Source organism: Geotrypetes seraphini, chromosome 3 (assembly GCF_902459505.1).
Source record: "Geotrypetes seraphini chromosome 3, aGeoSer1.1, whole genome shotgun sequence".
In the NCBI taxonomy this organism is placed as follows: Eukaryota; Metazoa; Chordata; class Amphibia; order Gymnophiona; family Dermophiidae; genus Geotrypetes; species Geotrypetes seraphini.
This window is the reverse complement of record NC_047086.1, coordinates 294,491,927-294,508,328: the sequence shown is the minus strand read 5'-3', so window position 1 is coordinate 294,508,328 and position 16,402 is coordinate 294,491,927. Positions and strand designations below refer to the sequence as shown.

Sequence of the window (16,402 nt, the reverse complement as noted above, 5' to 3'; positions counted from 1 at the left end):
TCTTTCTCCCTTTCAATCCATTCAAAATTCAATTGCACATCTCATATTCTGCAAGAGCCGCTATACTCACATTACCCCTTTCCTAAAGTCACTTCATTGGCTCCACATCCATTTCCAAATACAATTCAAACTCCTCTTACTAACCTACAAATGCATTCATCGGCAGCCCCTCATTATCTCTCTTCATTTATCCCCCTTCCCCCCCTGAGCTCCGCTCAGCTGGTAGGTCCCTCCTATATATGTCCTTCTCCTCCACTGCCAATTCCAGACTCTGTCCCTTCTGTCTAGCTGCGCCATATGCCTGGAACAAACTGATTGAATCCAAATGGTGGGCTCCAACTCTGGTAGTGTTCAAGTCTAAGTTAAAAGCCCACCTCTTCAAGACTGCTTTCAACTCCTAACTCCTCTCACCTTGGGTTCTGCATCCCCAACCCTATATGTCATGTCTATCTGTCCAAGTTAAGAGTGTAAGCTCTTCTGAGCAGGGACAGTCTATTAAATGTCAAAATGTAAAGTGCTTCATATACCTTTTAGCACTATAGAAGTGATAAATAGTAGTAGTAGTAGGACTTAACCGGCCATTGGCTACAGCTTTTTCTGTAGTCCTATTTATGTGCTAAACATGGCCAGTTTGCTCTAAATATTGGGAGCTAATTGAACCCTCCCCTGAAATGCCCTAGAATGCCCTTGATGTAGCCGCATCTACTTTGGCACCAACCACTTATTTTCAGTGCCACTAAGTGATTATGTACTGCTGAAAATGACCAGATAACCACATATAAGCAAGTTAACCTGTTGGCAGCCACTCCTGGCCAATTAACTCACTTTGACTATTGCCCTGCTTCTCATTCCCCTTAAACCCACCTTCCTCTTCCTTCATTCTCTATTTCTAAGGATAACATTCTCATCTTGTAACCTCGGAGTCATTTTTGACTCCTCTCTCTCTTTCTTTGCACATATCCAACAGATTGCTTATCTTTTGCCATTCGCATAACCCCTTTCTTCAAATCACTTCTTTGGCTCCCTATCTATCTTCTTACCGACTTCCAAGTGCATTCATTCTGTAACTCCTCTGCATGTCTCTCATCTTTCTGACACTCTCCCCAGGAACTCCGTTCATCTAGCAAGTCACTCTTATCTGTACCCCTTCTCTTCCACTGCCGACGTCCTGAGTGGTTTGCCTGGAATTGACTTCTTGAGTGGGTATGTCATGCTCTTTTTCTGGCCCTATGAATATCCATGTTAAAAGAACACCTTTTGCGGTTGCTTTGAACTGTTAACCCCTTATGTACCTGTTCACTACCGGTGTTGGTTTTAATCATGCACATAAAACGTAACTCCCTAAATTATCTTATTATGTATACTTTAGAAAGCAGTTGCAGAGTTGGTTATTTGAAAAGTTCTATGGTCACTTGCAATGTAAAGGATAACGGCAGCAGTAGATCGATACAAAGTTCTGCATCAAATTCACCATTGATTAGCATGGCACAGTATTTGCTGGTAATTTAGCTATGATGTTAGTTCCTGAGGAAGCCAGAGTGAAACGAGGAAGCTCCGTAGAACAATCAATGGACACCGAGCATGATAAATTTGGAAGTTAAGTGGTGATTCTTCTTTGTTTATAAGACCAGAGTGAATTGAAAATAACTAATATTATTATAAGCCTATTGTTTTCACAATAAGAAGGTTTTTCTGACTAATGATAGCTTCAAAATTTTGTGACAAGATTATTTACTTGTCACTGAGAAGCTATTGAAGTCTTTTCCTCCTTAATTACAATTTATGTTACATAGAGGACTTTGTTATTTGTATAATAATAATACTAGTAGTTCTATGGTGCCATTGTAGGGAAGGATTGATGAAATTTTTTTATGGGATAGGGTGGATAGTTTTATATATTTAATTGTTATGATTGGTCTATTTGATCAAAAATGGCACGACTCTGTTCGCTTGACCTAGCAAAGACGGATTAAAGATACATGTATATGTGTGATTAAACATTGACTTTCTTGTGTGATGACTATTATTGATGAAGCATGAGTGTCAATAATTTCTTCTTTGTATCCAGTCCTCTGTTGAGCAGGGTTTTCCTACAACCAATCAGCACAGCTGGTTAGGGAATGCTGATAGAGGAATATTTAACTCTTCCGTCCCTAAGAAAGGAAGAGCAGAGTCAGGGTCCTGGAAGAAGCCCAGATCTATCTCATTAATGGCCAAAGTAGAATGCTGGGGAATGTTAAATAGAAAGAAAAACCCAAACAGCTGTGATTGAACGCTCCTGCTGCCGGATCCTAACCCTGATTTGGATTGAGCAGGAAGTACAAAGAAACAGGACGAAACTGCCAACCCCCCTCCCCTCCAAAAAAAGAATAAGAAGAAATCTCAATTCGTCCCAAGAAGAATTAATGTTCATACAATCCTCTTTGTGGGTCACACTGGTATCTACAGTGGTACCTCGGTTTACGAGTGCACCGGTTTGCGAGTGTTTTGCAAGACGAGCAAAACATTTGCAAAATCGGTGCCTCGGAAACCAAGCATGGCTCGATGTATGAGCACCCCCCGCAATCCGGCACCCCCCCTGCGATCCAGCACCCCCCCTGCCTCAAACCGACACCCCCCCCGCCACGATCTGACCCCCCTGACACAATTGGGCACCCCCCCTGCCACGATCCGACCTCTCCGACACGATTGGGCACCCCCCCGCCACGATCCGACCCCCCAGACATGATTGGGCACCCCCCCGCCACGATCCGACCCCCCCCCCGACACAATTGGGCACCCCCCCGCCGCTTCTTACCCTCATCTGGGCACTCTTGAAAATCGGCCTCCTCGTCTGCTGGGCCTTGAGCATCTGAGCATGCTCAAGGCCTGCGAGTTCACGTTCACATTCAGGCCTTCGAGGGGAGCAATGCCGGTTCTCGGGGGGGGGGGGGGGAACGCATCAAAGCGAGTTTCCCCATAGGAAATAATGGAAACTCGCTTTGATAAACGAGCATTTTGGATTACGAGCATGCTCCTGGAACGGATTATGTTCGTAATCCAAGGTACCACTGTACTAGGTTAGGAGTAGGCAATTCCGGTCCTCAAGAGCCAGGTCAGGTTTTCATGATATCCACAATAAATATGCACGAGATAGATTTGCATCTCAAGGAGGCAGTGCATGCAAATCCATCTCATACATATTCATTGTGGATATCCTGAAAGCCTGACCTGGCTCCGGCTCTCGAGGACCGGAATTGCCTACCCCTGCACTAGGTGGAAGGTTTTCAGCTATTTTACTATAGCACTGTGAACACTGAAGTCCATATGGAGAATCAGCTTCTTTAGTATAACTTGCTCTCCCTCTCTCCATACTACAGTCCTTAAATCTTCCGGACTGCCGGTAGCATGTGATGTAAGCACACTGCCTTTGGCCTGCTTAGAAGCTTTGTCTCTTTGCTTATTGTTCCAGCATAGGCGGGATGCTGCAGAGAAAAGGCTTCTGGGGCAGGCCAAAGGCAGCGTGTTTATATCGCTGACACTGCCCAGGAAGATTCAAGGGCTGCAGCACAGAGGGAGGAGAAGTGAATGATACCAAATCCATTGGGGAGGGGGTAGAAGGAGAGAGGGAGATATTGCATGCATAGATGGGAAGGAGAAAATGTTTTAAAAAGATGCCAGATTATAGGGGGTAGGGAGAGAAATTCCAGACCATGAGGGTGGGGGGAGAGGGAAATAAGAGCTTAGATGAGAAGCTGGAGAAGAGAGGGGGAAAGAAACTGGATTCACAGGGGATAGAGAGAGACAGATGCTGGGATGGGGAGAGAAAGATGGAATACATGGAGGATGGGAGGACAGATTGGAAAAGATGTTACATCCAGGGAGGGGGCAACAGAGAAAGATAGAGAGAGAGAGAGAGAGATAAAGTACCATGGGGTAGGGGCAGGGAAGAGATACCGGACTGGGGTGGAAGTGCAGAGAAATGGGAAAGAAGGGGAAGATGAGGAAGAAGCACGACAGGGGGAGGGATTGGGACACAAAAGGAATATATTGAATATGGGGATAGGGACAAGGACACAGAAGAAAGGTGTTGGACAGGACAGATAGGGATACAAAGGGAATGATGGTAGACATGGAGCAAGAAAAAAGGTCAGATATACTGGAAAGCAGAAAATGGATGGGACTGGGGAGGAGGAAGGGGCAGAACATGGATAGACTGGGGTATGAGGGAAGAAGAAAGGAAGGAACAAAAGATGGATGGGACTGAGAGATATGGAGGGCAGAGAGAAGGAGGAGATGATGGATGGTACTAGGTGCCATGAGTAGAGAAGAGAATAGAGTAAGAAGATGGGGCTAGGAGGTGTGAGTGAAGGGAAAGGGGAATGGAGCAGAAAATGGATGGGGCTAGGGGTATGAGTAGAGAGGAAGAAAAGGGGAGAAGGAATTATGGATAGGAGAGATGGAGTGGGAATTTGAGGGGATAGTGAATCCTTCATAAATTTTAGATATGAGAAGTGAGATAGTGATGTGTTGGAGAAAGAGTGAGAACCTGAAATGAGTGATATGAAAGACAAGAAAAGGGGATTATGTGGGGTAAGGTCTAGTTAGATGCAAAGCATTGATAAAGACAGATAAAAAAGAATATAAAGAGAAACTTGCAAAAGAGGCAAAAACTCATAGCAATTTTTTAGGTACATCAGAAGCAGAAAACCTGTGAGGGAATCTGTGGGACTGTTGGATGACCAAGGAGCAAAAGGGGTGCTCAGGGAGGATAAGGCCATAGCGGAAAGACTGAATGAATTCTTTGCTTCAGTTTTTGCGGAAGAAGATGTATGAGATCTACCTGAACTGGAAATGGTTTTCAAGGGTGATGATGCGAAGGAACTGAAAGAAATCTCGGCGAATCTGGAAGATGTACTGAGCCAAATCAACAAGTTAAAAAGTGATAAATCGCCAGGACAGGATGGTATACATCCCAGGATACTAAAAGAACTCAAACATGAAATTGCTGACCTGCTGTTAGTGATCTGTAACCTGTTGCAAAAATCGCCTTTAATGAGTGATATGAAAACCTGAAGACTGGAGGGTTACACCGATTTTTAAAAAGGGCTCCATGGGAGATCCGGGAAATTACAGACCGGTAAGCCTCACTTCGGTGCTGGGCAAAAATGGTAGAAATTATTATAAAAAATAAAATTGTGGAACACATAGACAAACATGATTTAATGAAACTGAGTCAGCATGGGTTCAGCCGAGGGAGATCTTGTCTCACAAATTTGCTTGACTTCTTTGAAGGTGTGAATAAATATGTGGATAAAAGTGAGCCGGTTGATATAGTGTATCTAGATTTTCAGAAAGCTTTTGATAAAGTTCCTCACAAGAGGCTCCTGAGAAAATTAAAGAGTCATGGGATAGGTGGCAAAGTTCAGTTGTGGATTAGGAATTGGTTATCGGATAGAAAACCGAGGGTAGGGTTAAATGGTCATTTTTCTCAATGGAGGAGAGTAAACAGTGGAGTGCCACAGGGGTCTGTACTGGGACCGGTGCTATTTAACTTAATTATAAATGATATGGAAATTGGAACGACGAGTGAGGTGATTAAATTTGCAGATGACACTAAACTGTTCAAAGTTGTTAAAACACATGCGGATTGTGAAAAATTGCAGGCGGACCTTAGGAAATTGGAAGACTGGGTATCCAAATGGCAAATGAAATTTAATGTGGATAAATGCAAAGTGATGCACATTGGGAAGAATAACCTGAATCACAATTACCGGATGCTAGGGTCCATCTTGGGGGTTAGCGCCCAAGCAAAGGATCTGGGTGTCATTGTAGACAATACGATGAAACCTTCCGCCCAATGTGTGGCAGCGGCCAAGAAAGCAAACAGGATGCTGGAACTATTAAAAAAGGGATGGTTAACAAGACTAAAAATGTCATAATGCTCCTGTATCGCTCCATGGTGTGACCTCATTTGGAGTATTGCGTTCAATTCTGGTCTCCTTATCTCAAGAAAGATATAGTGGCGCTAGAACAGGTTCTAAGAAGAGCGACCAAGATGGTAAAGGGGATGACTCCTCTCGTATGAGGAAAGACTAAAACAGTTAGAGCTCTTCAGCTTGGAAAAGAGACAGCTGAGGGGAGATATGATTGAAGTCTACAAAATCCTGAGTGGAGTAGAACGGGTACAAGTGGATCGATTTTTCACTCGGTCAAATATTACAAAGACTAGGGGACACACGATGAAATTACAGTGAAATACTCTTAAAACCAATAGGAGGAAAAAAATTTTCACTCAGAGAATAGTTAAGCTCTGGAACCCGTTGCCAGAGGATGTGGTAAGAGCAGATAGTGTAGCTGGTTTTAAGAAAGGTTTGGAGGAAAAGTCCTGGAGGAAAAGTCCATAGTCTGTTATTGAGAAAGACATGGGGAAGCCACCACTTACCCTGTATTGGTAGCATGGAATATTGCTACACCTTGGGTTTTGGCCAGGTACTAGTGACCTGGATTTGCCACTGTGAGAACGGGCTACTGGGCTTGATGGACCATTGGTCTGACCCAGTAAGGCTATTCTTATGTTCTTATGACCTGGAAGACCATAGAGAGGATGAGAGGCATTGAAAAGTGAAGGGGGTACTGGGGAGGGTTATGGGAGGAAGGGGTGGGTATTTGAAGGGGTTGAATGAGGGCAGAAAAGGGGTTTAAAAAGATGATAAAAGAAAGGCTATTGGGCATGGAATTTAGGGTAAAGGAAGAAGACAAGAGGAGAGAGAAAAATGGAAAAGCCAGCCTGGAAAAGAATTTAGAAGGCTGATGCATGGAAAGTGGAAGAGACTAGGACCAGCCCATTCAGAAAAATAAAGTGTTCGGACAAAAAAAAGTTGAAAAGAAAAAAAAAATCATTTTATTTAATACATTTTAAAGACTGAGATGTGCCTACTTTGTGAAATGTACATTTTTCTAGTTTAGTATTTTACACGGTACAGGAGAAAATGCATTTCTGTTTTTGCCAGGATTTGCACTGCTTACAGAATCTGGCTTTCTTGAGGGGATCTTTGTTTCAGTTTTTCTAAGTATGTTTTTGTGGTTCAAGTTCAAGTTCAATTTTATTTGATAAATCGCCTATAAAAATTTTCTATGCGATGTACAGTTTAAAACAAATTAAGGGGGAACAAACAGTCCTAAAACAAATTTTAAAAACAGTAATATAGATAACAAACAGTATTAAAACCTAAAAGGTTTCATGACTAACTGGATACACTAGGAAAAAGGGGAAAAGTTACAAATTATCTCGGTTTAGGAAAGAAGAAACAAAAAGGGTAAAAACACATAAGGAAGGGGCAAAAGAAAAAAAATGGAAAAAGAAAAAGATAAAAAAAGAAAAATTTAAATTATCAGTTAATAAAAGCATCATTGAATAAAAATGTTTTTAAAAGTTTTTTGAACGAGATGAGGTCTTTTTCTTTTCTAATATAGAGTGGCAGAGCGTTCCAAGTTTGAGGAGCTAAAACAGAAAACATTTCATTTCTCCTTGTACCCACTATTTTTAAAGAAGGGACTGATAATAGGTCTTGAGATAACGACCGAAGAGATCGGGGAGAATGATATGGAATAATCATTCTAGATATGAACTGTGGTTCATTAAATAACAGAGCTTTAAAAACTAAGAATGCTATTTTAAAAGTGATTCGGTGATTAATAGGCAACCAGTGGGATTTGATCAGTAGTGGAGTTACATGGTTGTATTTTTTTGTTTTATGAACGAGTTTTATTGCAGTGTTTTGGATTATTTGAAGTCTCTTCTTTTCTTTTTGCGGTACGTTGAACAGCAGAGAGTTGCAGTAATCTAGTTTTGAAATGATCATAGAATGAATAAGTATGTTAATGGATTTTGGTTCTAAAAATGAAGAAATGGATCGTATTAGACGGAGTTTGTAGAAACAGGATTTAACGATTTGGCTAATGTGATTATGAAAATTTAGGTTAGTGTCAATGATTACGCCTAAGATTTTTAAGGAAGATACTGATTCTATTGGAGAGTTGTTGAGTAAGAATGAAGAAATTGGGGTGATATCTTTTCTCCAAGTAAAAAACATTGTTTGAGTTTTCTGTATGTTTAATGATAGTTTATTAGAGCTAAGCCAGTTTTTTACTGTGTCTAATTTACTATTAATTGTTTTGATTTCTTCATCTTTTTCGGGGTCAAATGGGTGAAGAAGTTGAATATCGTCAGCATAGGAAAATGAAGTAAAACCCAACGATTGACAGATAGTGAGTAAAGGAGAGAGGAAAATATTAAAAAGAAGAGGTGATAGAATAGAACCCTGGGGTATTCCAAAAGATGAAGAGTAAGGAGTAGAGTGATCGTCTTTAATAGTAACAATGGATGAACGATCAGAGAGAAATGAAGTAAGCCAGTTTAGAACTTGTCCACTGATGCCAAAAGATTCCAGACGATTAAGTAAAAGAACGTGATCGATGGTGTCAAAGGCCGTAGAAAGATCTAAGGAAAATAGGGCAACCGATTTGTGATGGTCTAGGAAATAATGAATATTGGTTATAAGACCTAGCATTGAATATTCGGTATTATGATGTTTGCGAAATCCCGTTTGATTAGGGTGTATTTTGTGTCACATGAGGGTCTGTCCATATTCTGAATGTGCGACTGAGGTGAAGGATTATGCTAGCACATAGGCCCAGATTCTATAAACAGCGCTGGATGTTAGAGGCACCTCGATCGGCTTATCTAGCTGATTTAGATACCTAACTTACTTCCCCTTTTACAAAACCACACAAGAGGTTTTTAGTGCTGAATGCTCTATGCTGCTCCGACAATCATAGGAACTCTATGACCACTGGAGCAGCGCAGAGTATTTAGCATGCCGGCTGGCACTAAAAACCTTTTGTGTAGTTTTGTAAAATGGGGGTGGGGGTTAATTTTTTTAATTGGCTTAATCAGCGCTGATAATTGAAAGTGCCATTAAAAAAAAACAATTTAAAAACATGAAAAATAATTAATTTGCTGTGAAGAAGAATCCCTGTGGGACCCCCTCCCTGAAGACCCTGAATACACGACTAGAGGACATAAAAACATGCCACGCTGAGCAAAATTGGTTTCTGGGTAACCATCTTTAACAAGCCATTTCACAAACACACTGTACTTGAGATGCTGCTTCTGTGTATTATGTGGAAACTTCCTCTAGCCTGGACTGCTTATCAAGATAAAACACACACACTCTTAAAGAAGGCAGAAGAATTTGCAATACTACTGACCAGCTGAAATACAGAGACCTATGAGGTGCAGATGTGAGACCCTCCAACACCTGCTCCATACCTGGCTCCCAAGTTCTCTGTTCACAAGAACCAAGCTTGGCAAAGCAATGGACAATAAACCAGGCATGAGGGCTATGCACAACATGGACATCTGTGAATCTGCAAAAAAACCCTGTCAAGCCTGTCTCACTGACAGTTGCCAACCACAGGTTGGGTAATTTCAGAGTAAACGCTTAGGAACATTTATGAAGCATCCTTGCAAATCAGATAATCTTCAAGAACAGCACAAACCAGAAACAGGTGTTTTTGCCTTGGCCTATGAAAACATGGACAGCTTTGGACAGCAGACCCTGCACGTATTCAAACCACAGCACCTGCCTTTCTAAAGAATGCGGAACCAGGATAGGGTGTGCACCGGTTGGGAAAGGGTGTAAGTCATACACAGATAACCTTTGGAAAGCCCCAGAGAAGAAGTGAGTTGGACCGAGATAAGTTAGATGGTTTTTGACCATCACCCCAAGTTTGGTAATGACATACGTAAATGCTAATTGCCTTAATGACACACGTCAATGCTAATTGCTTTAACGTCAGTAAAGGATATAGCCAATTAGGAGAAGAAAGAGATATCTATGGCCAATTAGTTAATAACTGATTAATTATGCTAGTCACCGCTGCCAATCAGAACATGCTTAATAGATTGTAATGCAAAGCTAAGAAATATATCAGCAGCTGTGAGATAAGTAAGTTAGAACAGACAGGGTATTTTCTACATTCTGCAGGTGTAAATTTTATCTCCTCTGACACTGAATGCTGTACCAATTTACTGCTCTTTCGTGTATGCTGCCATTTACTTTATAATAAATTCACATTTCTAAGCAACAGCATTCCATGTGAGGTATGAGTCATTTGTGATAAAGGTCCAGCAGCCTGCCCTTTACCAGCTGGTAGGTGCATAACTCAGTAGGTGTCTACACTGAGCCACATGTTGGCAAGTAGGCGTGGTTAGAGGGTGGGTCTGGGGCGGAATTTCGGTGTGGATTACCTTAGGTACACTCATTTTGACAAAGACAACCTGGTCTAAATGGCAGCGCAACTAAGAAATCAACGCCTACTAGCGCCTAAGAATGTTTAGGCGCCTCTGGGCATGATTCTATAAATGGCACCTAACAGTTGATTGACAACCATGCTGAATGGCGCCCAGGAGTTAAGATGTCGTTCCTAGAATCAGGGCCATAGTGGCTGTATAAGTATGTGTAACAGTCCAGCTTTTGGATTCTGGAGCCTCCCTACAAACTGAGTTCTCCTCCAAGAATTTGGGAATACTTTTCAACTCTTCCCTCACCTTTAAGGATCAAATAAACTCAAAAAGAACAAAACAAAAAAGAACAAAAGAATAGCCCTACTGGGTCAGACCAATGATCCATCAAGCCCAGTAGCCCGTTCTCACGGTGGCCAATCCAGATCACTAGTACCTGGCCAAAACCCAGAGTAGCAACATTCCAGAATCCCCAAAGATAGCAAAATTCCAGAATCCCCAGAGTAGCAACATTTCATGCTACCGATCCAATCTCAAGCACTGTCCTGTCTAACTGAAGCTAGACTCAGGGCTTCCATCAGTGGTGTTGTAAGGGAGGGCGGGGATGGTCAATCCCGGGCGCCATGGTTAAGAAATGTTTTTTCAGTTTACGAATGCTTAGGAAGTTTAGATCTCTTTTCCATCAACGTCATTTTTCTGTCTTGGTCCAATCAATTATACTATCTCGGCTAGATTATTGCAATGCCATTTATCTTGGCATCACAAAGATCTGCCTCCAAAGACTACAACTGATTCAGAATACCACTGTGAAGTTGATTTATGGAAAAAGCAAATTCAACCATGTGAGTCTCCATTGGCTCCCGGTTTATCTCAGAATCCAGTTTAAATGTTTTTGTATTATTTTCAAAATTTTATATGGTATTTTTGTTCCTCTTCTATGGAATGTTTATAAATTTTCATATGCGAGAGGCACTCAACAATTTAAACTTTCCCTCCCTTCTAGGAAAGGAACTCAAGGAGTCAAGAATTTTAGCCTTTCTCTGGCTTTAAATTTCCCCAATTATAGGATGAACTTCCTTTAATTTTGAGGTGTCCCAGCTCTTTTCAATCTTTCTGTAAATCTTTAAAAACTTTTCTATTTGCTAAACATTTTGAAAATTAATCCTCTTGTATTTTAGCTTTTTTTTTTTTTTTTACTTATTGTTAACCGCGTCGAGCTTCCTCTGGTTGAAGACCCGGTATATAAAGTTAAGTTTTAGTTTAGTTTGGTTTATTCCAGTTTCCCAGTAGCAGGTATATTGGCACACTAGGGTCCAGTGTAATATTTTATGGCACTGCCTTTTCATAGGTGGGTTAGGGCTGTTATGGTGTTAAATTTTCTATATAGGTTTTGAGTGTCTTTTTGCAAGAGGTATTGTGTTATTTCATAAAGTATCTGGCTCTTTTTGAAAGCATGGTCTGGGGCGAACAAAAACCCGTCTGTTGTAAGCGCATGCTGTTCCCGAGGTGATGATCACAATTTGAATATTTTTATATGGTGAATTGTTAAGGGGGATAAAGCACTTAATCAGCTAGGAAAAAAAGCATAAAACACAGTGCTGAATATATCACATGCTACGTTTTTTCCAACCTTGTATGCCTAGAAATTTAATGCCAGTGCATGAATATCTGGGAATAAAGCTAGCAGTATCTCTGCTAGAGAAGGATTATATTGCTAATACTGAGATGAAACCAGGATCAGACTTTATTTTGTATGGTGAATTGTTCTAGTTCAGCTCTGCACCCACTATTGCATGAAGAAGGCTCCTGAGGATGCAAAATACATGATAGCATGTGACAATGCAGAGTCAAGGACCAGATAACATAATTTAACTCAAATAATTTTTTGTTGAGTATAATCAATGCTGACAATTTTTTTCCTGGGCCAACTGCCTGACTAGTGTTTGAAGAGAGGGGACCTACTTACTCTCTTTCCTGATCACAGCTTTCAGGGGCCCTCTCTTTTGAGTACCTTGGGGGGAGGGGGTTACCACTTCATCCCTTGCCTCATGCAGCAGACTGCCGTTGAGTGGCCCCTAAGGGTAAGTGCTGTTTGTGGAGAGGACCAAGAGGAAAAAAATTATTCCTGAAAGGGAGGTAAGGGCTGAGACAAATTTGGCATTGTTTTGATAGAGAAAACTTTCAAATCTTGGTTCAGTCACTGGTATCCCACCTAGACTATTGCAATGTTCTTTATATAGGATAGAAAGAAAATATACAAAAAAAACAACAACAAACAAATCCTGCAAACCATTGAAAATGTAGCAGCCCAGACCTATTTTCTCAGCAACTAAATATGATGAAGTGATACTCCTCTACCTTGAACGACACTGGCTCCTCTATGAAGCAAGGTTATGTACCCTGATCTTTTTAATCTTCCATGGCAAAACACCAGACTACATGTTGAATTTAATAGAAACACCACCCAGTGACAAATAACACCTGATCAGCAACTATATGAGAATAAGATTCCCAAATTCTAAAGGAATCAAATACAAAACTATTCACTCTACACTACAACCTTTCCTTAACTGGCAGCAAAATAGTGTAATCCTTTACAAGCACAATTAAGGAATACCCCCTCCTACCACAACTTTCGTAAAATTCTAAAAACCTATCTATTTTGGAACATATCCTTCTCCCCTCCACAAACAGGCTACGACCAACAGAAACCAAACAAGACACAAACCACCTCTCCACACTCCATTCATGCACCCTCCAATCAGAAACGTCAAACAAAAAAAAAATATACGATGGCCTCCTCAAGCAGCAAAACTAGACTACCAACTCTCTAATTTACTGATCACGACCCAGACTACAAAACCTTCAGAAAAGAAATAAAAATCCTGCTATTCAAGAAATCCTTAAAGACAAACTAACACAGCAAGAATCATCTCAATCCCCAATAGCAACCCGCTCCACTCTGTAATACCATGGGAAATGTCCAGATAACTCCTTATATATTCCTAAATGTCCAATAACTCCTTATGTAACCGCCTTAAACCGCAAGGTAATGGCAGAATAAAAATCACTAATGTAATGTAATGTAAGATGATCAAGCTCTCTACATACCCACCGCCCCACAAACCAAGAAAATGCCACTCATGCCAGAACCCGTAATGTCAAGATTACAACACCAGATATGGCCAATCTTCTCTCCAAACCATATAAGAATAAAGTTATTATTATTATTATTATTATTATTATATGCCTTCATGAACACAAACCAAGATATTTCATGAACCCTAATGAAATAATGTAAATCCTGGACATGGCCAGGCTCCTCTAAATTGGAAATCATATTGAACTCCTTCTAGGGCATATTAGCGAACCATAAATACTAATGTAATGTAATGTAAATTTCCACACGAGGAATAATTCTATAAGGAACCACTTAGTTTTAGGCTAGAAAGGTATGTAAATGGTGGTATTCTAGTCATTTACATACATCAGTGGCCACTTCAGGCATGTAAATGACTTCTTATAGAATGAGAGAGATGTCAAAGAGACAGGGAATGAAATAGTAAAAAAAAAAAAAACCCACCTGGAATGGCAAGTCCAGGAGAGACAGCAGTATAAATGTCAGTGAACACCAAGATAAAATGTATTAGCACATCAACTCAACACAGTCACAATTCAGCATCCATCTGCATCAGGGGTATTAAAACCTATTGGGCAAAAACATGGTATGTTGGATTGATGTGCTAATAAATTTTATCTTGGTTATCATACTGGTATTCTTACTAATGGCCCTCCTGGAGCTGCCACTCCAGGTTGTATTTCTTTAGACTCTCGTTTATAGAATAAGGACTAGCAGAAATTATACACCGTGATTTGATGGCACATACTTCGCAGGTTGGCATAAGCATGGACAGAGTTTAGGTAGAGTATGGGCAGCGCAGATAAGCACATAAATAAATAATAGAACTCTATAGTTTACGCACAAAAAGGTATAAAAAGGATGGAGGCCATTCAAAGGGTGGCTACAAAATTGGCCAGTGGTCTCTGTCATAAAGCATATGGAGACAGACCTATAGACCTCAATACGTATAATCGGAAGAAAGATGGGAGAGAAGGGTTAGGACAGACATTTAAATATCTCCATGGCACTAATGCACAGGAAGTAAGTCATTTTCAAATGAAGGAAAGCTTCAGAATGAGAGGGCATAGCATGAAATGAAGAGGCTATAGGCTCAGGAGTAATCTAAGGAAATACTTTTTTTACAGAAAGGGTGGTAAGTACATGGACAGTCTCCCAGTGGAGGTGGTGGAGACAAAAGACTGTGTCTGAATTCAAGAAAGAGTGGGACAGGTGTGTGGAAGTTCTCAGGGAGAGGAGGGGATAGTGAATACTGTGTCTGGGCCATCTGGCCTATATCTACCATCAAGTTTCTGTTTATTCTAAAACCTTGCTGCAAGCATTTACACCAGCTGAATAGTTTGTGTGAATGATCATACCTTAAATGTGAGTGTACAGGTGTCTACGTTCTTTTGCAGGATTGACTTAAAATAGGTGGCCATAACCAGCACCTTTATTAGACACGCTGTTATTTTACCTTCTTCAAGTATTTCCCACAGCTTTATTATCCCGAGTACAAAGAACCCTCAGAACACAGGTTTATTTCAACCCTTTAGGAAGTCATTAGTTTGTTAAATAATAGTTTAAAAAAAACAAAACAAAACAGAAAACAGTTTGTCAGATTTAATGCTGAAAGGATCTTACCTTGGGCCACCTCACTTCCTGAGCTAATTGGGGCCACACTCCAAAGGGTTTGCTGGAAAGCTGCATCTACATGTAAGCTCCCATTGCCATATGATAAGTGCTGCAAATAGAAGATAAAACATTTGTCGTCACTGGAATATTATATAAAGCTTCCTTCTGTCAAGATACAGTATTTGGCAAAAAACATATACAGAGGGTAATTTTCTAAAAGGGTACCTGGAAAAGACGGCACCTATCAGATGCTATTTTAAGAAGACAAATAGGCAGCCACATGCTTTTATAAAATACTAGCTTAAGTGCAGAGGTCATGCCTACATTTTAGGCATGAAAATTTTTAAATATGCATAAAGATTTGTGCACTTAAAAGAGAAAAAAAAAGCAGGAAAATGGGTGGAGGGGGAAGTTTAATTTAATTTAGTTTATTCATTTTTATTATGCTCACACCTAGGCAGATCACATTTTATACATTTATATGCTTTTACTAAATCACGGTAGAGCTTCTTACCACTGGCCAGCAAGGTAAACACTCCAGCACTTATAGCATAGCATGGATTTTAGTGCAGACCATGGTGGTAACAGCTCCGCTGCTCATAGAATTCCTTTGAGCATCGGAGCTGTTACTGCCATAGCCGGTGCTAAAAACCGTGCTATGGTTGGGTAAAAAGGGGGGGGAGGGGAGAAATGAGCATCAGAGCATTTACCTTGAGGGCCTATGGTAAAAAGCTCTACCACAGTTTAGTAAAAAAGAGCCCATAATCTTCTAAAAAATAACATAATATACAATGTACATAAAAATTACTAAAAACCAAAGAAACATAAAATAAAAAATATTTTGTGCTCTTATTTTCTTTTTCTTTTTTTTGTAATTCTTTATTGATTTTCAAGCTAAAACAATGCAATACAAATAAAAGAACAATAATTATTACATACATTGCACTATTATCTGAACAGGTAACATATATATCCTTCAAAATTTTCATTTTTCCTACTATTATTAGTAACATATCAAAATGTATAGCATAGTATGTAATGAAAAAATTAAGTTACCCAAGTGTAACCATCAATATTTACTTCCCTCCCTCCAACCTCCCTCCCCCCTGGATGTGTAAAGGTAAATGAACAGAATCTTTATTTGGCTTTGGCAAAACAATAGTTAAAGATTCAGCCATAGTACCTGTTATACAACCATTATTCAGTTGATCCTGATATAAATTTAGTAGATGAGGTAACAATATATTTTGAAATGATGCATAAAATTCTACCGTATATCCATCACCACCTGGAGCGGATCCTACTCTAAGGGACTTCAATGCAGAATGTACAGTATTTCTTTTTGTGAAATAGCAGCCTCA

The 16,402-nt window shown here is 40.3% G+C and overlaps 1 protein-coding gene across 1 annotated transcript in view; it reads right to left on the bottom strand.

The window, feature by feature from the left end:
• The window catches only part of RYR2 (ryanodine receptor 2), a 1,389,277-nt gene that overhangs the window by 908,521 nt on the left and 464,354 nt on the right, over positions 1-16,402 (bottom strand). The window contains 1 exon segment of the mRNA XM_033937646.1: positions 15,051-15,150. Coding sequence (XP_033793537.1) covers positions 15,051-15,150 — 100 coding nt within the window.